Raw genomic sequence first — 26850 nt, 5'->3', positions numbered from 1 at the left:
TAGAATGGTTTGTGTTGCAAGAGTCCTGGAAGATGATAGAACCACAGGATGGTGTGGGTTGGAAGGGTCCTGGAAGATCATAGAATCACAGAATGGTTCTTTGAAACAGCTGTGAAGGATCTGTGAGCAAATCCGCCGTCAGTAGTTGGTGCCGCGGGAAGGCCTGAGGTCCGACCTGTCCTCCAACGGCTTCAGTGTAACTTTGGAAAGACAGTGCTCACACCTGGTTTGTTCTATCTGCCAGGATGTCTGTTCCCTCAGATGGCATTTCTGGAGTCGGTTTCCCCAGCTCCGGAAAGAAGGGTTTGTGTTAGGGTTAGGATTATCATTAAGTTTACCATTACGGTTAGTGCTGGAGTTAGGGCTATGGTTAGGGCTAGGGTTTGGCTTAGGGTTAGGCTTAAGCTTAGGGCTATGGATTGGGTTAGGGGATGGGTTAGGGTTAGCTGTTGGCTTAGGTTTAGGATTAGGGATTGCCTTAGGTTTAGGATTAGGTGTTGGTTTAGATGTTGGGCTAGGGTTAGGGTTTGGGTTAGGCGTTGGTTTAGGTCTCCCCGGAGCCCTCTCTTCTCCAAGCTGAACAAGCCCAGTTCCCTCAACCTTTCCTCACAGGAGAGGTGCTCCAGCCCTCTGGACATCTTAGTGGCCCTCCTCTGGACCTGCTCCAAGAGCGCCACGTCCTTCCTGTGCTGGGGGCTCCAGGCCTGGACGCGGTGCTTCACATAGGGCCTCACAAGAGCCGAGCAGAGTGGGACAATCCCCTCCCTCTCCCTGCTGGACACCCTTTTTGTAATGCAGCCCAGAACACAGTTGGCCTTCTGGGCGGCAAGCGCACACTGCTGGCTCACGTCCAGCTTCTCGTCCACCAGGACCCCCAAGTCCTTCTCCACACGGCTGCTCTCAAGGGCTTCTTCGCCCAGTTTATCCAAGTACCTGGGACCCGCCCCGACCCAAGTGCAGCACCCTGCACTGGGCCTCATTCAACCTCATTAGGTTCACTCCAGTCCCCTTAGGTGAACTCCAGTCTCAAATTCTTAGACGACTGAGCTCGTGACAACTGTTAGCATTGAGAAAAGAGATCATAAGGGGCTGTAAAACAATTCGAGGAGGGAAAAGCTGTTGTCTGCAAAATACCACAGCCTGGGGACAGCAGCCAGCTGCTGCGGGCGTTCCTACGGCAGGAAGGGACACAGGGGGCACGGCCCAGCTTGGGGACATGAGGGGCAACCAAAGGGACCTCGCTCACACCACTGGGACCACGGTGCCACGGGACAAGCCAGGGCCCGTCGGGAGACATGGGGAGGAGGGATGGAGAAGAGCACAAGGGAAGGAATGGATGGTGGCACGGAAGGGATGGAGGACGAGGGAGGGACACACAGCAGGCCGTGCCTGGGCCCACACGGGTGATCTGTTGGCCCCGCGGCCGTGCTGGCTGCCACTGTGCCCACCACTTACCAGAACAGCACATCGACACTCACTGCCAAATCGCTTCGGGCGCCTTTAACGCCCACACACAACACGACCAGGCCGGAAAGGCACAAAGCGCAACGGCGGCCACGCCGGGCTGGACGCCATCACACCCGCCATCACACCCGCCGGGCCTCCACAACCGTCCTCCACCGGCACCGCCGCAGCCAATCAGCGGCCGCCGCTGGCAGCGCGGCCAATCACAGCAGCCGTGCGCGCCCCATTCCCGGCGCGGCTCTCTCTCAGGACCACGCTCGGCTCGGCTCGGCTTCGGCTCGGCTCGGCTCGGCTCGGCTCGGCTCGGCTCGGCTCGGCTCGGCTCGGCTCGGCTCGGCTCGGCTCGGCTCGGCTCGGCTCGGCTCGGCTCGGCTCGGCTCGGCGGGCATCGCCCCTCGCAGCCCCCGCGGCCGCCTGTGAAGTGAAGCGAAGGGAAGTGAAGTGAAGTGAAGGGGGGTGGCGGTGAGGAGAGGCGGCCCCGACGGAGCCGCGGTGCATCGCACGGCGCTGGGAGCGGCCCCGGATACCGCCCAGGTACCGCCCGGGACGGTTCCCTCTGCGGGGCGGTCCGCGGGCCGGGTGCGGGCGGGCCGATGGCGCCCAGGGAGACGCGTGGGGGGGTGTGGGTGTGGGAGAGTGTCGTTCTTCATTGCCACGGGATTTCGAGCACTCCTCGAGCCGCTCAGTCCCCCCGCTCAGACCCACGTTTTCGCCATTCCTTCCGCTCTGCTCACTCACTCCTCAGTGTCTCGGTGTGACTCAGCGCTGTGTGGTGCTGCGTCCCATCGGAGGGGTATTGAAGAGTGAGAAGAGGAGCCTGCATTCCAAGCGCTTTCACAGACACTAGGTCTGGAATAAGAGGGAGGATGAAGGCCGTAAAGATTAGGACTGGAGAGCAGCTGGGAAACATTTGGCAGGGAGGTGATTGGATGTGTCCAGGGCAAGCTGAAAGCGGTTCGGGGGCTGCCCCCCTCCTCGGGGTCAGAAGTTTGCAGCGAGGAAGACTATGAGCCTTCATCATCACGCCCTACTATGCACGCGCAAGGGGGGGAGGGACTGCATGCTCATGGGCTCTCGGGACTGTAATGAATATGTCTCCAAATTCCTGTCAACTCTTGATTATGTATTAGTTCGACCGATATCTATAGCCCAATTTCTCCTGACGGTGTGCAGGTGAGGTGGAGCGATCCCCCTTGCACCAGGGTGTACGCGCGTCACCAAGAAACACAGGCCTGCTCTATATCCTTCCCGGCTAGAGGGTCTGATTTCCACATGTCAAGAAGCACTATGGCAAATCCACCTGCAGAAAGCACAGCCCTTCCATTGAGTAACAAAGAAAGCACTCTGCCCTTGCTCCTGACCCTCGTCCCTGCCCCCACCTGCCCTCACAGTACAGCCATCTTCTCTTGAGCAGGGTAAAGAGCAGTGAGAATTCATACTTGGTTATCCTGGCACAAAGAGTTTGTGGGCCACAAAGAGAAATCCCTGCATTCCAGAAAACAGAGGCAAAAAGAGACAGACGGAGGAGCGCCTAATAAAGATGTGACGATGTTCTCAGCTGCGGCTGCTGTTGCTGGATACAAGCAACCACACGAGGGAGGCTGAGCACGCTCTCCTGTCTCCATCCCAATCCAGGAAACACACAGAAGAGCTCAGTGCTCTCTTGCTTTCATTTCCTTCCATGACCAATTTTAAAATGCACCTTGTTCTAGGCCGGCACAAGCTCTAGGGCCTAAAGGCAGCGCCTGAGTGGCCAGCACAGCCCCGGGGCCTAAAGCCTCAGCCAGAGAGGCATGAGGGCCCTGTGACCTAAAGCCATCACAAGAGAGGCCAGCACCGACCCCAGCGCCTAAAGCCACAGCCCGAGATGCCTAAACAGACCCCGGGGCCTGAAGCCACAGGCAGGCAGGCCTGCACTGGCGCTGCATCCTGAAGACTCATCCCCAGCCTGAGAGGCCAGCACCAGCCCTGGGCCTAAAGCCAGAGTCACGGCATCGAGAGGCCAGCACCAGCTCCAGGGCCTAAAGCCACAGCCCAAAGGGCCAGCACGTGCCCTGGGGCCTGAAGCCACTGCTAGAGAGGCCAGCACCGGCCCCAGGGCCTGAAGCCACAGCCTGACAGGCTGGAACCAATCCGGGGAGTTCAAGCCACTACCACAGTTAGAGAGCTCAGCACAGGACTCAGGGTCTGAAGACACAGCCCCACCCTGAGAGGCCAGCACTGGCCTCGAGGCACACAGGGGTGCATTCCAATTGGTTTCTACTGATTCCTATTGGTCTCTATTCACCCCCATCAGTCCTTGCTGGTCTTTTCTGGACGCTGACGCATTCCTTTCACAAAAACGAGGTCTGATGTCCCACTCGTTTTCGGTTTTGTTGCCCGTTTGTAAAATATTTTATGACGTATACATATCAATCTATGTCTCGTCCCACTCAGTGCATTTTGAGGGGGTGAATCTTTTTCCATCTCCTGAGTCGCGCCTCCCCTGGTCAACAAAGGGTCACTGCCGCAATGGAGTCATCCAAACTCAGAGGATTAATACACATCCATTTATTGACAGCATTCTTAACAACTGACAACAGCCCACTGGAGGTAACATTGCCTAATGGGCTAATTACAATTCATAAGCCTTACAGGTAACCAGCTGAAGGAAATGGCTGCTACGAAGACTCAAAGAATCCAAGAAGCCACGTCCTGGTGTCAGGTGCAGATCTTCAGTCTGATGGGTCGTCGGAGGTGGTGGTGTTCAGCTGACGACTCACGACGACAGTACCAACTTATTTGTAAGTCCAAAGTGGTGGCACTCAGCCGCCTGCCGGCACTGCCCCACAGCTGTGCCTGTGCGCCCCTGGGGGCAGGAGCACAGGAGAGGCCCCTTCCGTGGGGACAGAGCTCTCTCCCTGCACCCCACCACTGCGCAGCCCCGAGCTGGGAGGGGGGACTGAGTGGGGCGGTCAGATGGGCAGCAGCCCATCACAGACCACACGCAGGCTCCTGCTCGCAAAGTACGCCAGGGAAGCGTACATTGCCTGGGGCAGCACTCGCAGCAGGAGCCGATACAACAGCTCCTGGTCATAGTGCTGGGCGTACAGCACTGCAGAGCCCAACACGGTAACGAGCAGCAGCTGGAGGCTGACAAAGATGAGGCAGATCATCCTGGGGGGCAAAAGAGGGCCAGGAATGAGGCGTTCCGACCCCACGGCAGCACAGCCCCACACAGCGCCAAAGGGGACACCCGGGAGCCCCGCCGGCTGCAGCGGGTTCCAGGCCATCAGCCCACTGCCGGGAGCCCGGCTGCTGCTGGCTGGGCACAGGGCAATGAGGGGATACTCACTTCATCCAGAAGGCGAGCCCACGTCTCCTCGCCCGCTCAGCCTTCTCCTGTAGGTGAAGACGGGGCAGGGGTGCTGGTCAGGCCCTGCCACACAGCCAGGGCTCGTGCAGGACAGTGGCAGCCCGGCAGCGCAGCAGCACAGCCCCAGCGCTGCAGGGAGCCCTGTCCCCAGGGACACCCTTGTCAGATGGGGTGAGGGTCTGCTGGGTGCCCTCCAGGTCCCCACCAGGGGGCAGGCAGCCCCGATCCCCTCGCCCCTGCACACTACCTTGATCTCCTTTGTCTCAGCCTGCAGCTGCTCTTCCAGCTGGGCAATGAGCTGCATTTCCTGCAAGACAATCGATGTGCCATGTGGGGCGGCTGCGCTGGGCCCCATGGACCCGAGGGATGGGGACCGAGGTCCTCCTGCAGTGCCAGAGCTGTGAGGACACTGAGCTCTGAGGACGAGCCCCCGCTTCACCCTACCTGCTTCAGCTCCTCTTTCCTGGCAGCCGTTCTTTCTTCCCGTATTCGCTGAGCGTACTACGGGAATGGAAAAGAGGAGTGGCCATCAGGGCACCGGCACTCCCACGGAGCTTCATCTGATTCCAGCTCCATGCCGCCATCCCCTCCTCCCTCCTCCATCAGGGCAGCTAGCACCCACAGAGCTGGAGCTGCAGACCCACACGAGGGGACTTCTCTAACCACACGCCCCACAGCAGTATGTGCACACACACACCAGCCCCATGCCGCTGCAATTGCTCACCTTCAGCAAGGATTTCCTGGCCTTGGCCTTGCGCTGCTCCTTGGCCCACTCCTGAGCCTGTGGGAGGGGAGAGGAGAGGCGTTGGCACCGAGGTGCTCTGCATCCCAGCGGACGTACCCGGCCCTCTGCTGCCATGCCATGGGCAGGGTGCCCTCCAGCCTGCAGCTCGCCCCGCTGTCCCTTCTTTGTCTGTGCACCCAGAGCTCACCTGCAGCAACTCCTGCACCAGCTTCACACGCCGCTGCGCCGTTATTATTCCGCTGGCAAACTGGGCCCGCATTACTGCACCACTCGCACAGCTCCTCGCAGGACCTGCACCACCCGCAGAATGGGGCCAGCAGGTTCAGCGCTGACCCACTGCCCCTGCCCCACCCTGGTGAGGTCATCACGTCATTGTGACAGCACTTCCATAGGAGGGTCCTGGGAGATCATAAAACCATAGGATGTTCCGTGTTGGAAGGGTCCTGGAAGATCATAGAACCGCACGATGACGTGGCTTGGGTGGTTTCTTCATGATCATAAAACGATAGGATGTTCTGTGTTGGAAGGGTCCTGGAAGATCATAGAATCATAGAATGGTTCTTTGAAACAGCTGTGAAGGATCTGTGAGCAAATCCGCCGTCAGTAGTTGGTGCCGCGGGAAGGCCTGAGGTCCGACCTTTCCTCCAACAGCTTCAGTGTAACTTTGGAAAGACAGTGCTCACACCTGGTTTGTTCTATCTGCCAGGACGTCTGTTCCCTCAGATGGGATTTCTGGAGTCGGTTTCCCCAGCTCCGGAAAGAAGGGTTTGTGTTAGGGTTAGGATTATCATTAAGTTTATCATTGGGGTTAGGGCTGGAGTTAGGGTTATGGCTAGGGCTAGGGCTTGGCTTAGGGTTAGGCTTAGGCTTAGGGCTATGGATTGGGTTAGGGGATGGGTTAGGGTTAGGTGTTGGGTTAGGTCTAGGATTAGGTGTTGGTATAGATGTTGGGTTCAGGTTAGGGTTTGGGTTAGGTGTTGGTTTACGGTTGGGGTTTGGCTTAGGTGTTGGTTTTGTGTTGGGGTTTGGGTTTGGGTAAGGATTCGGTGTTGGTTTAGGTCTCCCCGGAGCCTTTTTGTCTCCAAGCTGAACAAGCCCACTTCCCTCAACCTTTCCTCATAGGAGCGCTGCTCCAGCCCTCCGACCATCTTAGTGGCTCTCTTCTGCTCTCGCTCCAAGAGCTCCACGTCCTTCCTGTGCTGGGGGCCCCGGTCTGGACGCAGTGCTCCAGATGGGGCCTCACAAGAGCTGAGGAGAGGAGGACAATCCCCTCCCTCTCCCTGCTGGCCTCCCTTTTTTTAAAGCAGCCCAGCACACAGTGCTGTTCATTGCATCCAACAGGGGATGGAGATTCTCGTTTCTTTTCCCTCCTCCTTTCTTTTCTTTCCGTTTACATCTCCCCGCGTTGTGCAGATGCCCGTGTTGTTTTTCCCTGATCTCTGTGCTCTGCCCAGATGCCACTGTTTTGCTGCATCTGAGCGGGGATCTCCCACCCCACAGCCCCACCCACTGGCACCATCCCCGGAGCTCTGCCCTCCCCTCAACCCGTCCCGCACCTCCCCAGGGGATCCCTGAGGGCTCTCCGTTCCCCCGTGCAAGTCTTCTTCGCCCCCCGCCGCCCCTCGAGGCCCACTCAGGCTTGAGGCCGTGCGTGTGGGCTGCGCTGCCATGGCAACGGCGCGCCCTCCCTGGTTGCAGGCGGGCGAAGCCGTGGGCGCTGTGACGTCATCATCCTGCGCCGCGAGGAGGAGAAAAGCCGGCCGTGCGGAAGGCGGGCTGTGCCCCGCACTGCTCCAACGCCGCGGGGCAGCCGTGGGCTTCCGAGCGCCGCCTCAGCTTCCACAAGTGGGTGTTCGGGGGGGCGCACTGGGGCGGGGGCTGCTCTGCGTTAGCTCCTCTGTTGTGCTCAGGGCTTCTGCTCGGCGGCGGAAGGTGCCCTGTCCCCCCCCGCCACGGATTGCCTGCAGCCCCCCAGTCCCTTTGTCTGACCCCGAGCTTGACGCTCTCCCCCCCGGCCCTCCCCTCCACTTCCCCCATTCTCAGCTTCTACAAGTGAGTGTTTGCTTTGCGGGCTGGGCCGAGAATCAGAGTGGAGAGGGACGGGATGAAGCCTGTTGTCAACCTCGCATGTCTCCTGTCACTGCTCGCTCTGGGACAGCAGTCGCTTCAGCAGAGGCACAGTCCGTTGTGCTACCAGAAGTAGCGCTCAGCTGCCGTGACACCACCCTGCCACTCCTCTCCAGCACCTGCCCGAGGTCCCCGATTTCTCAGCATCGTCCAGGGGGCGCAACGTTCCCCTCTTTCCTCTCAGCTCTCAGCACGGCGTCACTCCTCAGGAGCTGTGGCCACAAACAAAGCAGCCGTCAGTCAGCTGTAAAAGCACCCCGGTACTCTGCAAGAGGACAGAGTGCTCCTGTTCTGACAGCTTCCCTCAGCAGCCCACTACTGCAAAGGTTGGTGGGGTTCCTTTGAGCAAGCTGCTAAGGACAGAGGCAGTCGCATCAGCTGCCTGTACATTAACTGGGAGAGAGGGCTCTTCCTTTAACGTCTTTATTTACACCCCCTGAATTGAGTACAACTGTTTTCTAAAAAAAATTCTCAGCACTACAAATGATAATGTTCAAAACATGTGCATATATATGGCATAGATACATCTCATAGGAATTAAATGAAAACAAACAAGAAACAAACAAACAAAAACAAACCTGTAGCGGCCAAGAATGAGACACAGCAATACACTCAATATGAACGCTACCGATGTCCGCTTTATTGTGTTCTGTTTTCTTCTTTTATACTGTTCCATTAATTGCTGACAAATGGTTATATGATTAATCAGCTTATTTGTTAGTAAATATCAGTTATATCCAAGCCACCTGGCATTATTTACAAAGATTTAACAGCGCCCCACATCCTGCTGGCATGTCTCCCTGTTCCGCGTTATCACAACCTCTATTTCAAAGCAGGACAAGTGGTTCTTCCTCCATCCTAATTTCATGACAACAAAACTCCCCTCCCGCTACCAGCTATGTTTTCCCAGAGTCCAGGTGAAGGAACAGGACTTTCCATCCTATTTTAGGGCTGCAAACCCCACAAAAACCCAACAAACTGCTTTCTTCCAAAGCATACCCTGGTGAGCAGAGAACAGCAAGACTAAGCCTGCCGTCATCACATCATTGCCATCAGGGCTCCCACTAAGGCAGCCAGCTGAGCAGGGAAGAAGTTCTATTAGGCACTGCACGGTGATGATGCTTGGAATGAAGCAGCAAAGACTTTATGTGTAGGAGATGACTTTTTGGAACTATCACCCTCTGTCTTCTGTAGCCAGCACTGATGTGGGCGTCACAGTATGAGGAGGACACACGTCCAGTGCAGCACTACGAAGATGGAGAAGGGTCGAGAGGACAAGATGTAGGAGGAGCAGCTGAGGTGCCCTGGTTTGTTCAGCCTAGAAAAGAGAAGATGGAGCGCAGGCCATATTGCAGTGAGGGGAGCCCCGGCATGACACGAAGAGGGGGCTGAACACTCCACAGGTCTCTGTGCCAGGCCAGACATTCTGTCTGGCGAGCAAAATGGCACAAGTGAGCCATTCTCAGAAAAGGGCTCCTTAAGCACCACCACCCTTACTGGCACAGCACGTGCAGAGAGAAGTACGAGGAGAGCATCTGATTGTCCCCACTCTGCTATGGAAATTGCCTGCAAATCAGCATGTCCAGAAGAAGATGGCTCCTGTCATCCCCAGATAATTGGAATGAACTTTCGACGAAGAAAGCTTGGACAATCTGCACCTTCACATCAAGGGAAGTGAAATCCCAACAGAACAGACCCAGGAGATCTGTAGCACAAGGAAGAACGGAGCTTGCGTTTTTCACTGATCCTCTCTCAGATCAGTTAAAAGCCATCTTCACCCACATTCTTCTAAAGAATCCCAAATCTCCACTTTCATTAGCACACTCATTCCCGATGCACTTTTCCGCACTACAAATGGGCTCTACTGTGGATAATGAGAACCTCCTTACTGAACAAAGATGACTGTAATCCCACTGTGTATTAAGGATGCCAACTCCTGGACTGACCGCTGCACCTGTCTTGAAGAGGAGGCAGTGGACTGCCTGTGTCACACCTGCAGCACGCATTAGGTGGCGAGAAGGATCCTTGCATTTGCTGTAGCCAACCTCCAGAGCTTCTGCCAAGGACACCAGGGCAGAAACAGGCATCTAAGAAAAGCTGCACAGAATTGAAAACACATTCAGATCACCTGTAACTGCTAGCCAGACCATTTTTGGGAGAGGCCCCAGAGAGCACTTTGTACCTCACAAATAAATCACATCTTAAAACACCTTAAAGCAATTCCGGAGAGACAGTGAATCAAGTTCACTTTCGCGCCCTGACTTTCACCTCCCCAGTTACACTGTGGATGAATCACTCATGCAAATTAACACACACGAGTCTGTACACTGTGAAATGCTGCCTGGAAAACACACGCAGTACAAAAAGTAACAGAGAGCACTTGATTGATTAAGTAGTGCTATTTAGGACAAAAGGGTCCGTTCCCCTCACAACACCCCAGTACATAGCACTGCTTTACGTACTGTTCACATTCAAGGTTCGCTAAGGAAAGACATCACAGAGCAAGTCTGTTTGGAACCCCACCATGTTCTACGTGGAGAACATTTGGCCCTGGTTACTGTGGAACAATGATGTTCATCTTTTAGAGAAAATGGCAACGACCACAAAGTCTCCACATACATCTTCATCTACAGATAAAATAATTGCATTCTGAATGGAACAATGCTGAATGAGAGGGGAATTCAAGAAAATTCAGGACAGAAGAAACCGATCTTTTTACTACTGGCCTTGAAAGCGTTGCTCAGGTCACAGCATGCGAGAAGTTCACAGAACATGAATTTCCATCTCCACTGGCACCATTCAGTGCAAATATACCCCAGGACCACTTGTCTACGTTCTGCACCAATGAGCAGAAAAGACGGTTCATGTGACTTTCCATTTTACCACCTGCATGGTAACTGTGGAGTCCCAACCTGAGCCACTGACTGAGCACCCGGGGAAAGGACCCGGTCAGCCCTGGGAGCACAGGTGAAGGCAGCTCAGCTGTGTGCACAGCTGTTATGTGTTCAGTAACATCGCCCTGCTCAGTGCCCCATGGGCATGGTCTGCAGGGCCCCACCATCTCTGCCTGCTTCCTTCCCCAGTGTGCCCACCGACAGGACCCAGTTGAGGGCTTGTTCTGCTGCCCAAGCTGCCCCCAGCACACATCAGCTTGCACAAGGGTTTTCTTTGGGTAACGGCCAGCACGCAGGGTGGGAGGCTGTCTCAAGGACACGTGCTGGGGACAGAGGCTGAAGAATGGCCACAGGCTCACAGGGCTTCTGGTCATGCTAGCACCTGCAGGGAAATACCTTGCCTAGATCAACTCCCATCAGTCCCCATCCCTCCTGCGATCTCTGGGCCATTCCTGGTGACTCTGTGCTGGCTGTACTGGTCAGGGTGGGAAGCAGACCCAGGTGGACAGGGATGGGAGCAGCTAAGACCCCTCCCTGGGAGCCTGCAAAATGATTGGAATGACAGTGGAGCATTGCAGTTGCAGTGCACAGGTATGCCCGGAGATGACAGCAATCCCTCTCCAGCCTCCCTTCCCTGTGTTATTACATCCCAGCTGCTGCAGCGAAGACTGCAGATCCCTTATTTGCCTGCACATACAGAGACAGGACACACAAGTGTGAGAGGTAGCTCTGACCCACACTGCACGTGGGCTCCAGGAGAAAGAGCGGGATGAAGCCTCAACAGAAGGAGTCCAAATGTGAATGGATCAGCATGATAACCATGGATAAAAAGGAAACAACAGAAAAAAGAAAGAATACATTAAGAAAAATAAATCTCAGCATAGAAGAACACCAAATGGGCTCATCATTGTACCATCAGTGAGTCATTTATAGAGAGAGATGAGAAATCTACTGCTGCTGAAGAATGCCCAGCACCAGGGCCAGGGGCAGGGAGGAAAAGAAGGGAGGTTTAAGACATGTGAAAAAAGGCAGTGCTGACACACGGAAAAGGCTCTGTGCTGTCCCTGCTCAGGGGGCATCCTCAGCACAGCTCTCAAGATCTGCACATAGGACAGCACAAGGAAAGCTGAACAGTATTACAGACACTTCTGATGCTTACAGAAGCCTCAGTAACACTGTAGAGTGCTGGGTGAGAGAACACAAACAAACAACACGGCCAGAAGAGAGAGGTGAGCTTCAGATCATTTATTTTTAAATATTAATATAAAGTATTGATTTTTTTATATAAACATTGATAACAAAGCGTATGGAGCCATCTCCAATACTCTTAAGTCTCTGTTAAATCTCTACAGCATAGCTACACCAAGAAATGCATTCCTGCTTCTCCCTTAGGAGTGCATATGGCAGCTGTATGTAAACTGACCAGGTGTGCATGACGGCAGCTATGGACACCAACTGCTTACAGAAGTCATGGAGTGAGACACAGAATGGCCTGGGTTGAAAAGGACCACAATGATCATCCAGTTTCAACCCCCTGCTGTGGGCAGGGTCGCCAACCGCCAGACCAGGCTGCCCAGAGCCACATCCAGCCTGGCCTTGAATGGATGCCTCCAGGGATGGGGCATCCACAGCCTCCTTGGGCAACCTGGTCCAGTGCATCACCACCCGCTGGGTGAAAAACTTCCTCCTCATATCTAAACTACACCTCCCCTGTTTCAGTTTAAAACCATTCCCCCCTGTTCCATGACCATCCACCCTCCTAAACAGCTGTTCTCCCTCCTGTTTATACACTCCCTTCAAGTACAGGCAGGACACCATGAGGTCTCCCTGGAGACTTCTCTTCTCCAAGCTGAACAAGCCCAGTTCCCTCAACCTTTCCTCACAGGAGAGGTGCTCCAGCCCTCTGGCCATCTTAATGGCCCTCGTCTGGGCCCGTTCAAAGAGCTCTGCGTCTTTTTTCTACTGGGGGCCCCAGGCCTGGACACAGTGCTGCACATGGGCCCTCACAGGAAGAGCCGAGTAGAGGGGGACAATCCCCTCCCTCTCCCTCCTGGCCACCCCCAGGGACCTAAAGCCTCAGCCCCAGCTAGAGAGGCCAGCACTGACCCCAGGGCCTGAAGCCACAGCCTGACAGGCTGGAACCAGTCCACGGAGTTCAAGCTGTGTCTAAAGACACAGCCCAACCCTGAGAGGCCAGCACTGGCCCCGGGGCACACAGGGGTGCATTCCAATTGGTTTCTACTGATTCCTATTGGTCTCTATTCACCCCCATCAGTCCTTGCTGGTCTTTTCTGGACGCTGACGCATTCCTTTCACAAAAACGAGGTCTGATGTCCCACTCGTTTTCGGGTTTGTTCCCGTTTGTAAAATATTTTATGACGTATACATATCAATCTATGTCTCGTCCCACTCAGTGCGTTTTGAGGGGGTGAATCTTTTTCCATCTCCTGAGTCGCGTCTCCCCTGGTCAGCAAAGGGTCACTGCCGCAATGGAGCCATCCAAACTCAGAGGATTAATACACATCCATTTATTGAGAGCGTTCTTAACAACTGACAACAGCCCATTGGAGGTAACATTGCCTAATGAGCTAATTACAATTCATAAGCCTTACAGGTAACCAGCTGTAGGAAATGGCTGCTACGAAGACTCAAAGAATCCAAGAAGCCACGTCCTGGTGTCAGGTGCAGATCTTCAGTCTGATGGGTCGTCGGAGGTGGTGGTGTTCAGCCGACGACTCACGACAACAGTACAAACTTATTTGTAAGTCCAAAGTGGTGGCACTCAGCCGCCTGCTGGCACTGCCCCACAGCTGTGCCTGTGCGCCCCTGGGGGCAGGAGCACAGGAGAGGCCCCTTCCGTGGGGACAGAGCCCTCTCCCCGCGCCCCACCACGCAGCCCCGAGCTGGGAGGGGGGACTGAGAGGGGCGGTCAGATGGGCAGCAGCCCATCACAGACCACACGCAGGCTCCTGCTCGCAAAGTACGCCAGGGAAGCGTACATTGCCTGGGGCAGCACTCGCAGCAGGAGCCGATACAACAGCTCCTGGTCATAGTGCTGGGCGTACAGCACTGCACAGCCCAACACGGTAACGAGCAGCAGCTGGAGGCTGACAAAGATGAGGCAGATCATTCTGGGGGGCAAAAGAGGGCCAGGAATGAGGCGTCCCAACCCCACGGTAGCACAGCCCCACACAGCGCCAAAGGGGACACCCGGGAGCCGTGCCGGCTGCAGCGGGGTCCTGGCCATCAGCCCACTGCCGGGAGCCCGGCTGCTGCCGGCTGGGCACAGGGCAATGAGGGGACACTCACTTCATCCAGAAGGCGAGCCCACGTCTCCTCGCCCGCTCCTTCTTCTCCTGTAGGTAGACGGGGCAGGGGCGCTGGTCAGGCCCTGCTGCACAGCCGGGGCTCGTGCAGGACAGTGGCAGCCCGGCAGCGCAGCAGCACAGCTGCAGTGCTGCAGGGAGCCCTGTCCCTGGGGACACCCTTGTCGGATGGGGTGAGGGTGCGCTGGGCTCTGCCCCTTACCAGCTCTGCCTCCACCAGCTCCGGCAGCACAGCCCCAGGCACGTGGGCTGCCTCCAGCTCCAGCTGATGCTGCTGCCTGTAGGGAACAAGGCCTGCTTGGAGGGTGCCGGCCTCTGTCAGCACGCGGGCTCCCCAGCAGTGCGTGCCCACCCCCGGGCTGGGGTCGGGCTGCTCTGTCACACCATATGCTGAACAGAACCCGAGCCCCAAGCCCAGCAGCACTGCAGTCCCGTTGCTGCCCCGGGTGCTGCAGAGGCCCATTCCCACTCACCAGGCACCCTCCAGCTCCAGCTTCTCCCGCTCCTCTTGCAGGCGCAGCACCTGGCAGACAAAAGCGTGAGTGCCCGTGCCCGCTGCAGACGTCCTCCAGGTCCCCACGCGGGGGCGGGCAGCCCCCATCCCCTCACCCCTCCACACTACCTCGATCGCCTCTGTCTCAGCCTGCAGCTGCTCTTCCAGCTGGGCAACGAGATGCTTCTCCTGCAAAGACAAAGGGTGTGCCATGTGGGGCGGCTGAGCTGGGCCCCATGGACCCGAGGGACGGGGACCGAGGTCCTCCCACAGAGCCAAAGCTGTGAGGGCGCTGAGCTCTGAGGACGAGCCCGCGCTCCATCCTACCTGCTTCAGCTTCTCTTTCCTGGCAGCTGTTCTTTCTGCCCGTAATTTCTGGGCATCCTGTGGGAAAGAAGAAGAGGAGCAGCCATCAGGGCAGCAGCACTCCCACGGAGGTTCATCTGATTCCAGCTCCATGCCGCCATCCCCTCCTGCCTCCTCCATCACGGCAGCTAGCACCCACAGAGCTGGAGCTGCAGACCCACACGAGGGGACTTCTCTAACCACACGCCCCACAGCAGTACTGCTGTGCCTGCACACACACACCAGCCCCATGCCGCTGCAAGTGCTCACCTTCAGCAAGGATCTCCTGGCCTTGGCCTTGCGCTTCTCATCGGCCCACTCCTGAGCCTGTGGGAGGGGAGAGGAGAGGCATTGGCACCGAGGTGCTCTGCATCCCACCGGCCCTCTGCTGCCATGCCATGGGCAGGGTGCCCTCCAGCCTGCAGCTCGCCCCGCCGGCCCTTCTGTGTCTGTGCACCCAGAGCTCACCTGCAGCAACTTCTGCACCAGCTTCACACGCTGCTGTGCTATTATTCCGCTGCCAAACTGATCCCGCATTACTGCACCACTCGCACAGCTCCTCGCTGGACCAGAACCAACCGCAGAATGGGGCCAGCAGGTTCCGCGCTGACCCACTGCCCCTGCCCCACCCCAGGGCCTCTGTGAGGTCATCACATCATGGTGACATCACCCGCACAGGAGGGTCCTGGAAGATCATAGAACTGCAGGACGGCGTGGCTTGGGAGGTTCCTTAGTGATCACAGAACCATAGAATGGTTTGTGTTGGAAGAGTCCTGGAAGATGATAGAACCACAGGATGGTGTGGGTTGGGAGATTACTTAGTGATCATAGAATCACAGAATGGTTCTTTGAAACAGCTGTGAAGGATCTGTGAGCAAATCCGCCGTCAGTAGTTGGTGCCGCGGGAAGGCCTGAGGTCCGACCTTTCCTCCAACGGCTTCAGTGTAACTTTGGAAAGACAGTGCTCACACCTGGTTTGTTCTATCTGCCAGGACGTCACTCAGCTGCGTTGCGACGGCGACGGCGCGCCCTCATTCATGGCACGGCGTACAGCCGTCCGCGTGACGACGGCGCACGCGTGGCTGTGTATCCATAACAACCGCGCTTCAGCGGCTGTCCCCTTTGGATGCTGCCATGGCGCGTCGTCCCACGCTGTGACGTCATCGCCTTGCGCCCGGGTGAGGCGGCGGCCTCGAGGTTGTCCTGCTGTGCTCCGCAGTGCTCCAACGCCGCGGGGCGGCTCCGGGCGCCGCCTCAGCTTCTACAGGTGGGTGTTCGGGGTGGGGGGGGGGGTCGGTTCATGTGCCGGGGTTAAGAGGGTGGGGGGCCGCGTGCCGCTCGCTCTGTGTTGGCCCCGTGGGGCCTTTGTGGTCCTCAGGGCCTCTGCCCGGGGGCAAGAGGTGCCCTGTGTCCCCCCTCCCCCCCCGCCATGGGCCGCCCACAGCGGCCCCCCAGGGCCTTCGTCTGTCCCCTAGGTTTACACCCAGTCCCCATCCTCTAGTTCCCTCATTCTGACCACTTGAGTCCTTTTCCCCCCTTCCCCTCAGTGCCTTCCCTCCGTGTCCACCCATTTCCCATTCTGATCCCCAGGGTCCGTCCCCTCCCCTCCCCCCGTTCCCTCCCTAGTCCACTATTCTGATCTCTGGTGTCCCCTGTCCCCCGCCCCACCCCCCCACTCCCCTCTCTTTTACTCCACAGGGCCTCCTGTCCTCCCTTCCCCCCCACCTCCTGACCCCTTTTTTCTGACTCCCAAAGTCCCCTGTACCTCCCCCTCTCCCTCCCCCCCCACCCCGTGCCCACCTCCCTGTCCCCTGGTGTCCATTCCCCCATTTTGACCCCCAGTCCCCTCCAGCCAGACCCCCTTTCTGTCCAATAGAATCCCCCCACAACCTCTGACTCTCCTGTCCCACCCCTCACTCCTCCCCCAGATGCTCTTTCTGCCTCTTAGAGACTCTGTTCACCCCTTTCCCACTTCAGACACTCTTTCAACACCTTAGAGACCCCATTCCTCCCTTCCCGCTCCAAAACCCCCCAAGATCTCCCCCAGACCCCCTTTCCACCCCATAGAAGCCCCTCACAACCCCCCAGCTTCCCCCTGCCACCCCCTCTCCACCCCCAGGCCCCTTTTCCTCTGAATAGAGACCCCACTCACCCTTTTTTCCCCAGACACAACCCCCCTGTCCGCTCCCAGACTCCCCTTTCTGCCCTTCAGAAGCCCCATTGCCCCCCCCCCCCCCAACTCCCTAAGTTCCCCTCCACAATGCTCCACACCACCCCCAGTCCCCCGTTGTACCCACAGAAGCCTCTTTCCCCTCTTTTTCCACCCCACAACTCCCTCTCTTTGCCCCCAGACCTCTTTTCCACCCCATAGAAGCCCCCCAGAACCCCTCAGTTTCTCCCTTTCACGCCTCCCTCCACCTCCAGACCCCCTTTCCACCCCACAGAAGTCCCATTCACACCTTCCCTCCTAGATTCCCCGCAACCCTCCTCTCCACCCCGACTTTCCTTCCACCCCATAGAAGCCCCACTAACCCTTTTCTTCCCCCCCGCAACCCCCCTGTCCAGCACTGGAGTCATCCAGAAGGAACTAGAGGTGTCCCAGAAGGGTCTTGGGGGTGGCCAGGGTGTCCCCAAGTGGATCTAGAGGGTCATTGGATTAATCCAGAAGGGTCTGGTGATGTCTTGGAGGGGTCTTGGGGTGTCCAGGGGGTCTCCCCCTTTTGACTAGCAGAGAGGTTAGGAATTTCCAAAAGGAAATGAATTCCTTAACTGAGGATCCTGTAAGAGGAGCAGAACAGTTAGATCAATTTGTGGAGCCTAATTTCCTCTCAGGGATGGCAATGATGTTTCTCATGGGTATGTTGTTTACTGGAGAAGAAGGAGGTGCAATTCGGTGGGCAGCTGTGCAAGAGTGGGAAAGGAGTACAGAAGAAAGGTCGGGTCCTGTGGGGAGGTGGAGAGAGGAAGGATCCTGAGGATAAACTGTCCTGGTTATTGTCACTGTCTTTGTGACTGTTAACTGTTTGTGGTGTGAAAGTATTATTAAGAAGCTGTTATGGGACAAGGGGTGTCTAAGAAGATACCAGAAATGACTCCCTGGGTTGTATTTTGGCTCACAGGAGAGACGTTGTGGGTGAGACAGAGGGAACATCAAATGAGAAACTGGGAAGAGATATGAAGTTGCGGGACCAGTTTTTCTAAGTGAGTATTCTAATCATGAGACCAAGTATTGGGTGTTTGTGGGAACTGGAGGGTGTTTGATTCGTGGGTTTTGAAGGGACCCCCATGAGCAGAACTTGGAATGAGAAGGGGAGCCAGGGCCGGAGACTGCTGCTGTAAACAGTGCTATTTGTGAAGGGGGGGTGGAGAGGACGGGGCACTGGAAATGAGAATAGCCTTCATCTGCAGAGATCTAGGAAACCCGAAATCCCAGTGCTAGATGATGCTGAAATATGATGTTAGTAGTTCATGTAACGATGAGAGTTTGGAAAGTGAAAAAGGTTTGGGAAAGACAAGGCTGAGGAAGGCAGAGGTGAGCAAGGTGTAACAGGGATGTCAGGATTGAAGAGAGATGAGTGGTATGGAAGACTGACTGAGGAACAGAGATAGGGAGGAGATTGGGAAGAACAACAGCAGCTGCTACTGTTGCTGCAATAGAGCAGGGCCATAGGACCCAGAGGTCCCTTCAGGAAGAGGTGGGGGGAGGGGGGGGGGTGGAAGAGCCCAGGGAGGGCTCTGCCCCACAGACTGCAGGGAAATGGGACACTGGTGGAGAAATCCTATCAAGCTGAGTGAGAGGGAACCATCTCTGATCACAGAAGCTGGATGATGGGAACCTGGGAAGTTTACCGTAGCAGATCCACTGTTTAAACTACAGCTAGGGGAGAAGGATAAAGAGGTTTATTTTCTGGTGGGTACGGGTGCCTCTTACCACCCGGAGATGGTTTTTGTAACAGTAGTAGGAGCTAGTGCCCAACAAGAAAAAGCTTACCTTTTGGGATCAATTAAATATAGGCTGAGAAAATAAGTAGGAATACATAAATCCTTGTACATGCCAGGTTCTCCAAAACCGTTACCCTGGCAAGACTTATTAGAACAAATGGATGCAGAGATTAGATTCAATAAAACTGGAGCTAAGGGTCAAACAAGATTAACTGATGGAAAATTGTAAGTCTGGCTTTAATACAAACTGGGAAAAACAATGTTGTACCCCCAGAAGTTACAGAAATCTTAAATAAAGTATGCTTAGGAGTGTGGGTACCAGGGATGGCTGGTAGAGACAAACTGCAGCCCTAAGTTAAAAGCAAGAGCTAGTGCTAGCTCAGTCAGGGTAAAGCAGTGCCCTTTGAGGATATGCAACTGTAGAAGGATAAAAGAAAAACTAGGTAACTTTTGGATTTTGGATTACTAATTGAATGTGAATCCAAATACAGTACTCCAATCTTGCTGATGAAAAATTGGAGAGCAAGTGCTATAGTTTAGTACAAGATTTGAGGGCAAGGAATAGAATTGTTGAATGTATACAGTCTGTAGTGGCAAATCCATACACTTTATTAACTAAGTTAGGGAAGGAGTAGGTGGAGTTTACCTTCTGGATTTGAAGGATGCCTTTTCTGCCTGGTTTGGCCAAAGGAAGCCTAAGGTTATTTGCCTTTGAATAGGAGACCCCCAGAATGGGGAGAAAAGCGTCAGTTAACCTGGACAGTGTTACGCAGGGTTGTGAGAACAGCCCAATGATTTGTGAGAGCCAGTCGGCTTGTGAGCCCAAGACATGGGTTCCTCCATCCCAGGGTGGAACTTTACTGCAGCATGTGGGTGCCCAGTAAGCACAGAGGACTGTGTGCAGTGGACTGTGAGTTTGATGCATTTCTTGGCTTAGATGGTTATCAAGTTTCTCAACAGAAAGCTCAACTGATCAAAGAGAAGGAAGGAAGCAATTTGCTGGGCTCCCAGGACACCAACGCAGAGCTACCTTCGAGCCGGCACTGTGTGACTGCATGGAGACTGTCTGTGCCAGTGGGCCAGACCTAAAGAAGGAACTACCAGATGATGCTGAGGATTCCTGCATTCATCGACAGAAGCAGTTTAGTGAGACAAAGGAACCGTAAGGCAGGATATGCAGTAACTGCTACTGAGCAGGTAATCAGAGTACAACCGTTACCTGTAGGGACTTCCACTAAGAGGTCTAAAATAGCCTTAAACGTATGGACAGATGCTAAATATGCATTTGGGGTGGCACACACTTATGGTACCATCTGGAAAGAGCAAGGAGTGCTCACACACAGGGAAAACAAATTGAGCACGGTGTATATCTACCAAAGAGCGTGGCTGTTATACACTGTGATGGACATCAGAAAGGTGACACTGTCCAGGAAACTGGAAATATGATAGGGATCAGGTGGCAAAACAGGCAGTTGAAGGAAAAGAAATAGCAGAACTGGCTTTAATTCCAGATGGTAAACTTCAAATCTCTGAACCTGAGTCAGCCTGTGGAGCATTTTAGAGGGGACGGGAATCTAATTAATGATTTAGAAGGGAAGAGAGCAAGCTGACAGATGGGTGCGTACCCAGATGGACGCGCTGTTGTGCCCTTTAGTACTTTATGGAAGTTGGTTCTAAGGGAACCTATTGAAACATACTGAGGGGACAAACAGTAGAAAGTAATTGCGCAATCTAGTACCAGGAACAGGGTACAAGTGGGGCCTATTAGGAAAGGGAACCTTCCAGGGCAACAATGGCAAATTGTTTTTTGTTTGGAACTACCAGGAAAAAAGGAGGGTTTTGTTATATGCTAGTTCAAACCAATACCTTTCCAGGGTGGCCAGAAGCATTCCCTCTGCAAAGCCAAAGAAGTAGCCGAGGTATTGTTGCAGGAGATTATTCCAAGGTTTGGGGTTAGTGCAACAATATCCTCCAACCAGGGAGCTCCCTTGATTGTAAAGATTGTCCAACAGGGCAGAAATAGCTTTGGGAAACAGAGAAACTGGTTCTAGGAACAAGAGCCAAGGCCTTGACAGCTTGATAAATCATATTTTACAAAGAGATTATGTGTATATATTAGATCTCTTTCAGACCCACCCCTGGAACCAAGCTGGGAAGGTCTGTTCCAGGTGCTGCTAACGTCCCACACAGCTGTCAAAGTTAAAGAACAAGCGCTGTGGATGCATTAGACTAGGGTCAGTAAGATTCCTTGAACACAATGGGAATCGAAGTCAGCTGGACCTTTAAAACTGCAAATCCAAAGACAGTAAATATGGGCTCTTGTAATAGTGAGAAATTTGATAAGTGCGGCTTTTGATGCAAATGCTTATGTAAAAAAAAAAAAACCAAAAAGCTTTGCAAAGTGTGCCAGTCTCAGTCATTGTGCAGTATGTGGCCAAGCCGATGATTTTAGCTCTCCACTCCTTGGAATCCCTGATGCATTTAACTAGAAGGAGCACTGATGGCCATCGGTTGCTGTGTTATCCTGTGTGTGAAGGGACTGGTTCAACAACTGATCGAGACAGCACTACTGAAGCAAACAGCAAGGGAGCCACCACCACATTTGGATAAAATGATGGTGTGAGAGGAGATGGGGAATGAAGACAGCAAAGATGATATCTGTAAGATTGTACCATATAAAAGAATTGCAGAAATCAACAATGTAAGAAGAAGAAAAGGGGGGAATTGTAGGAATGGAATGTTGTTTCTGCATTAGATACTGAAAATGGGGAATTGATCCGAAGAAGTACGTTTAGCTGAGCATCGGGAAGATTGTGAACCTGAAGTACTCAGCCAATGAGGAACCAGTGAGGGGAGAAAGAGGTAAGCGTCGATAACAGGGAGTAAAAGTGGAAGGCTGTTATCTGTGTGCTCTCCTGCTTGCAGGAGGCCTGCCATTGCAGTTGTGCATAGAATCTGCTTTATCAGAGATACCGTCCTGATAAATTATTTGTATTTGCCTATTTCCAACGTGGCAAGCACACCCCCTTCAGGGCACATCTCATCCCACTGTTAGTCAGTCCTTGTAAGAAGCACCACGACAAATCCACCTGAAAAACACAGCCCTTCCATTGAGTAACAAAGAAAGCACTCTGCCCTTGCTCCTGACCCTCGTCCCTGCCCCCACCTGCCCTCACAGTACAGCCACCTTCTCTTGAGCAGGGTAAAGAGCAGTGAGAATTCATACTTGGTTATCCTGGCACAAAGAGTTTGTGGGCCACAAAGAGAAATGCCTGCATTCCAGAAAACAGAGACAAAAAGAGACAGACGGAGGAGTGCCTAATAAAGATGTGACGATGTTCTCAGCTGCGACTGGTGTTGCTGGATACAAGCAACCACACGAGGTTGAGCACGCTCTCCTCTCTCTATCCCAATCCAAGAAACACACAGAAGAGCTCAGTGCTCTCTTGCTTTCATTTCCTTCCATGAGCGATTTTAAATTGCACGTTGTTGTAGGCCGGCACAAGCTCTAGGGCCTAAAGGCACCGCCTGAGTGGCCAGCACAGCCCCGGGGACGAAAGCCCCCGGGGACTAAAGCCTCAGCCTGAGAGGCATGAGGTCCCTGTGGTCTAAAGCCACCACAAGAGAGGCCAGCACCGACCCCAGCGCCTAAAGCCACAGCCAGAGATGCCTAAACAGACCCCGGGGCCTGAAGCCGCAGGCAGGCAGGCCTGCACTGGCGCTGCATCCTGAAGACTCATCCTCAGCCTGAGAGGTCAGCACCAGCCCTGGGCCTACAGCCACAGCCAGAGGCAGAGAGGCCAGCACAGCCCGGGGGCAGAAAGCCAGACTCATGGCATTGAGAGGCCAGCACCAGCTCCAGGGCCTAAAGCCACAGACACATCCAGTGAGTCTGGCACCAGCCCTGGGGCCTAAAGCCACAGCCACATAGGGCAGCACTGGCCCTGCAGCCTACAGCCACAGCCCAAAGGGCCAGCACATTCCCTGGGGCCTGAAGCCACTGCTAGAGAGGCCAGCACCGGCCCCAGGGCCTGAAGCCACAGCCCGAGATGCCTAAACCGACCCGGGGCCTGAAGCCACAGCCCGAGATGCCTAAACCGACCCGGGGCCTGAAGCCACAGGCAGGAGGGCCTGCACCGTGCCGCTGCCTGAAGCCTCATCCCCAGCCTGAGATGCCGGCACCAGGGACAGAGAGCCCTAAAGCCACAGCCAGAGCCAGACAGGCCGGTACTGGCCTAGGGGCTTAAAGCCAGAGTCACGGCCTGGGAGGCTGGCACCAGCTCCAGGGCCTAAAGCCACAAACACAGACAGGGAGCCTGGCACCGGCAGCCAGGGGCCTAAAGCCACAGCCCAAGAGGCCAGAACTGGCCCTGGGGCCTGAAGGCACATCCACAGCCTGACAGGCTGGCATCAGCCCCGAGGCCTAAAGCTACAGCCCAAAGGGCCAGCACATGCCCTGGGGCCCGATGCCCCACTCAGCAAGGCCGGCATCGGCCCAAGGGCCTGAAGTCACAGCCCAAAAGGCTGGAAGCAGTCCTAGAATCATATCAGAGGATCATAGAATGGCCTGGGTTGAAAAGGACCACAATGATCATCCAGTTTCAACCCCCTGCTGTGGGCAGGGTTGCCAACCGCCAGACCAGGCTGCCCAGAGCCACATCCAGCCTGGCCTTGAATGCCTCCAGGGATGGGGCATCCACAGCCTACTTGGGCAACCTGTTCCAGTGCGTCATCACCCCCTGGGTGAAAAACTTCCTCCTCATATCTAACGTAAACCTCCCCTGTCTCTGTTTACAACCGTTCCCCCTTGTTCCATCACTGTCCACCCTTCGTAAACAACCCTTCCCCCTCCTGTTTATACGCTCCCTTCAAGTACAGGAAGGACACCATGAGGTCTCTGCGGAGCCTTCTCTTCTCAAGCTGAACAAGCCCAGTTCCCTCAACCTTTTCCTCACAGGAGAGGTGCTCCAGCCCTCTGGCCATCTTAGTGGCCCTCCTCTGGACCTGCTCCAAGAACTCCACGTCCTTCCTGTGCTGGGGGCCCCAGGCCTGGACGCAGTGCTCCACATGGGGCCTCACAAGAGCCGAGTAGAGCGGGACAATCCCCTCCCTCTCCCTCCTGGCCACCCCCAGGGACCTAAAGCCTCAGCCCCAGCTAGAGAGGCCAGCACTGACCCCAGGGCCTGAAGCCACAGCCTGACAGGCTGGAACCAGTCCACGGAGTTCAAGCTGTGTCTAAAGACACAGCCCCACCCTGAGTGGCCAGCACTGGCCCCGGGGCACACAGGGGTGCATTCCAATTGGTTTCTACTGATTCCTATTGGTCTCTATTCACCCCTATCAGTCCTTGCTGGTCTTTTCCAGACGCTGATGCATTCCTTTCACAAAAACGAGGTCCGACGACCCACTCGTTTTCGGGTTTGTTGCCCGTTTGTAAAATATTTTATGACGTATACATATCAATCTACGTCTCTTTTTCCATCTCCCGAGTCAGCGCCTCCCCTGGTCAGCAAAGGGTCACTGCCGCAATGGAGTCATCCAAACTCAGAGGAATAGTACACATCCATTTATTGACAGCGTTCTTAACAACTGACAACAGCCCATTGGAGGTAACGTTGCCTAATGGGCTAATTACAATTCATAAGCCTTCGAGGTAACCAGCTGTAGGAAATGGGTGCTACGAAGACTCAAAGAATCCAAGAAGCCACGTCCTGGTGTCAGGTGCAGATCTTCAGCCTGATGGGTCGTCGGAGGTGGTGGTGTTCAGCTGACGACTCACGACGACAGTACAACTTATTTGTAAGTCCAAAGTGGTGGCACTCAGCCGCCTGCTGGCACTGCCCCACAGCTGTGCCTCTGCGCCCCTGGGGGCAGGAGCACAGGAGAGGCCCCTTCCGTGGGGACAGAGCCCTCTCGCCGCGCCCCACCGCGCAGCCCCGAGCTGGGAGGGGGGACTGAGAGGGGCGGTCAGATGGGCAGCAGCCCATCACAGACCACACGCAGGCTCCTGCTCGCAAAGTACGCCAGGGAAGCGTACATTGCCTGGGGCAGCACTCGCAGCAGGAGCCGATACAACAGCTCCTGGTCATAGTTCTGGGCGTACAGCACTGCACAGCCCAACACGGTAACGAGCAGCAGCTGGAGGCTGACAAAGATGAGGCAGATCATCCTGGGGGGCAAAAGAGGGCCAGGAATGAGGCGTTCCGACCCCACGGCAGCACAGCCCCACACAGCGCCAAAGGGGACACCCGGGAGCCGCGCCGGCTGCAGCGGGGTCCAGGCCATCAGCCCACTGCCGGGAGCCCGGCTGCTGCCGGCTGGGCACAGGGCAATGAGGGGATACTCACTTCATCCAGAAGGCGAGCCCACGTCTCCTCGCCCGCTCAGCCTTCTCCTGTAGGTGAAGACTGGGGCAGGGGCACTGGTCAGGCCCTGCTGCACAGCCGGGGCTCGTGCAGGACAGTGGCAGCCCGGCAGCGCAGCAGCACAGCTGCAGCGCTGCAGGGAGCCCTGTCCCCGAGGAGACACCCTTGTCGGACAGGGGTGAGGGTGCGCTGGGCTCTGCCCCTTACCAGCTCTGCCTCCACCAGCTCCGGCAGCACAGCCCCAGGCACGTGGGCTGCCTCCAGCTCCAGCTGATGCTGCTGCCTGTAGGGAACAAGGCCTGCTTGGAGGGTGCCGGCCTCTGTCAGCACGCGGGCTCCCCAGCAGTGCGTGCCCACCCCCGGGCTGGGGTCGGGCTGCTCTGTCACACCATGTGCCCAACTGAAACCCAAGCCCCAAGCCCAGCAGCACTGCAGTCCCGTTGCTGCCCCGGGTGCTGCAGAGGCCCAGTCCCACTCACCAGGCACCCTCCAGCTCCAGCTCCTCCCGCTCCTCTTGCAGGCGCTGTCTTTCCTGGCGCAGCACCTGGCAGACAAAAGCGTGAGTGCCCAGTGCCCTGCTGCAGTTGCCCTCCAGGTCCCCACCTGGGGTCAGGCAGCCCCCATCCCCTCGCCCCTCCACGCTACCTCGATCTCCTCTGTCTCAGCCTGCAGCTGATCTTCCAGCTGGGCAATGAACTGCTTCTCCTGCAAAGACAATGGCTGTACCATGTGGGGCGGCTGCGCTGGGCCCCATGGACCCGAGGGACTGGGGACCGAGGTCCTCCCGCAGAGCCAGAGCTGTGAGGACGCTGAGCTCTGAGGACGAGCCCCCGCTCCACCCTACCTGCTCCAGATCCTCCTTCCTGGCAGCTGTTCTTTCTGCCCGTATTTGCTGGGCATCCTGCAGGAAAGGGGAAGGGGAGCGGCCATCAGGGCACCGACGCTCTCACGAAGCTCCATCTGACAGCAGCTCCATGCCACACTCCCCTCCTGCCTCCTCCATGGAGGAGCTGCAGACCCACACGAGGGGACATCTGCTCACCTTCATCAAGGATTCCCTGGCCTCAGCCTTGCGCTTCTCCACGGCGCGCTCATGAGCCTGTGGGAGGGGAGAGGAGCGGCGTTGGCACCGAGGTGCTGCCAACAGCTTTGCATCCCGCCGGAGGTGCCCGGCCCTCTGCTGCCATGCCATGGGCAGGGTGCCCTCCAGCCGGCAGCTCACCCCGCCGGCCCTTCTGTGTCTGTGCACCCAGAGCTCACCTGCAGCAGCTCCTCCAGCAGATTCACACGCTGCAGATCTGTTAATGTCCCGCTGGCAAACTGGGCCCGCATTGCTGCACCACTCGCACAGCTCCTCGCTGGACCAGAACCAACCGCAAAATGAGGCAGGCAGGTTCAGCGCTGACCCACTGCCCCTGCCCCACCCCAGGGCCTCTGTGAGGTCATCACATCATTGTGACATCACCCGCACAGGAGGGTCCTGGAAGATCATAGAACCATAGGATGGTCCGTGTTGGAAGGGTCCTGGAAGATCATAGAACTGCAGGACGGCGTGGCTTGGGAGGTTCCTTAGTGATCACAGAACCATAGAATGGTTTGTGTTGGAAGAGTCCTGGAAGATGATAGAACCACAGGATGGTGTGGGTTGGAACGGTCCTGGAAGATCATAGAATCACAGAATGGTTCTTTGAAACAGCTGTGAAGGATCTGTGAGCAAATCCGCCGTCAGTAGTTGGTGCCGCGGGAAGGCCTGAGGTCCGACCTTTCCTCCAACGGCTTCAGTGTAACTTTGGA

The 26850-nt window shown here is 55.8% G+C and overlaps 1 protein-coding gene and 2 long non-coding RNA genes across 9 annotated transcripts; 2 read left to right on the top strand and 1 right to left on the bottom strand.

Annotated features, from left to right (window-relative positions):
- Nucleotides 1-1870: 1870 nt before the first annotated feature.
- Nucleotides 1871-3883, top strand: LOC121108681. The gene is made up of 2 exons (XR_005843349.2): nt 1871-1998; nt 2638-3883. It is a non-coding gene; the product is annotated as an uncharacterized LOC121108681 (long non-coding RNA).
- Nucleotides 3884-3999: 116 nt separating this feature from the next.
- LOC112531365 (ribonuclease Y-like) lies at nt 4000-26438 on the bottom strand. 7 transcript variants are annotated; one of them, XM_040656727.2, is made up of 8 exons: nt 26317-26438; nt 26099-26155; nt 25901-25957; nt 25702-25761; nt 25536-25600; nt 14114-14189; nt 4799-4845; nt 4000-4620 (listed from the first exon to the last, which is right to left on the bottom strand). In XM_040656727.2, exons 1-8 carry the CDS (start codon nt 26386-26388, stop codon nt 4419-4421), a joined length of 636 nt encoding a protein of 211 aa, XP_040512661.1. In that variant the 5' UTR covers nt 26389-26438; the 3' UTR covers nt 4000-4418. The 7 variants fall into 7 exon arrangements, with proteins under 7 accessions (XP_040512661.1, XP_040512659.1, XP_040512662.1 ...); XM_040656726.2 differs by lacking the exons at nt 4000-4620; nt 4799-4845; nt 14114-14189 and adding exons at nt 24243-24860; nt 25039-25085; nt 25264-25339; XM_040656731.2 differs by lacking the exons at nt 4000-4620; nt 4799-4845 and adding an exon at nt 13375-13941.
- On the top strand, nt 15915-17924 carry LOC124417567. Its single transcript, XR_006932558.1, has 2 exons — nt 15915-16016; nt 17869-17924. It is a non-coding gene; the product is annotated as an uncharacterized LOC124417567 (long non-coding RNA).
- Nucleotides 26439-26850: the final 412 nt, after the last annotated feature.

This window comes from Gallus gallus (assembly GCF_016699485.2).
Source record: "Gallus gallus isolate bGalGal1 chromosome 32 unlocalized genomic scaffold, bGalGal1.mat.broiler.GRCg7b 32_unloc1, whole genome shotgun sequence".
Taxonomy (NCBI): domain Eukaryota; kingdom Metazoa; phylum Chordata; class Aves; order Galliformes; family Phasianidae; genus Gallus; species Gallus gallus.
This window is presented reverse-complemented; position numbering and strand designations above follow the sequence as displayed.

Bases quoted from the DNA above. Each gene is read 5' to 3' on its own strand.
- LOC112531365 (XM_040656725.2), bottom strand. From the start codon at position 5,929: ATGACCTCACCAGGGTGGGGCAGGGGCAGTGGGTCAGCGCTGAACCTG. The intron at 5,601-5,751 runs GTGAGCTCTGGG...CCCCTCCCACAG, and splicing joins TGGTGCAGGAGTTGCTGCAG to GCTCAGGAGTGGGCCAAGGA. The intron at 4,846-5,066 runs GTAGTGTGCAGG...CTTCACCTACAG, and splicing joins CTGAGACAAAGGAGATCAAG to GAGAAGGCTGAGCGGGCGAG.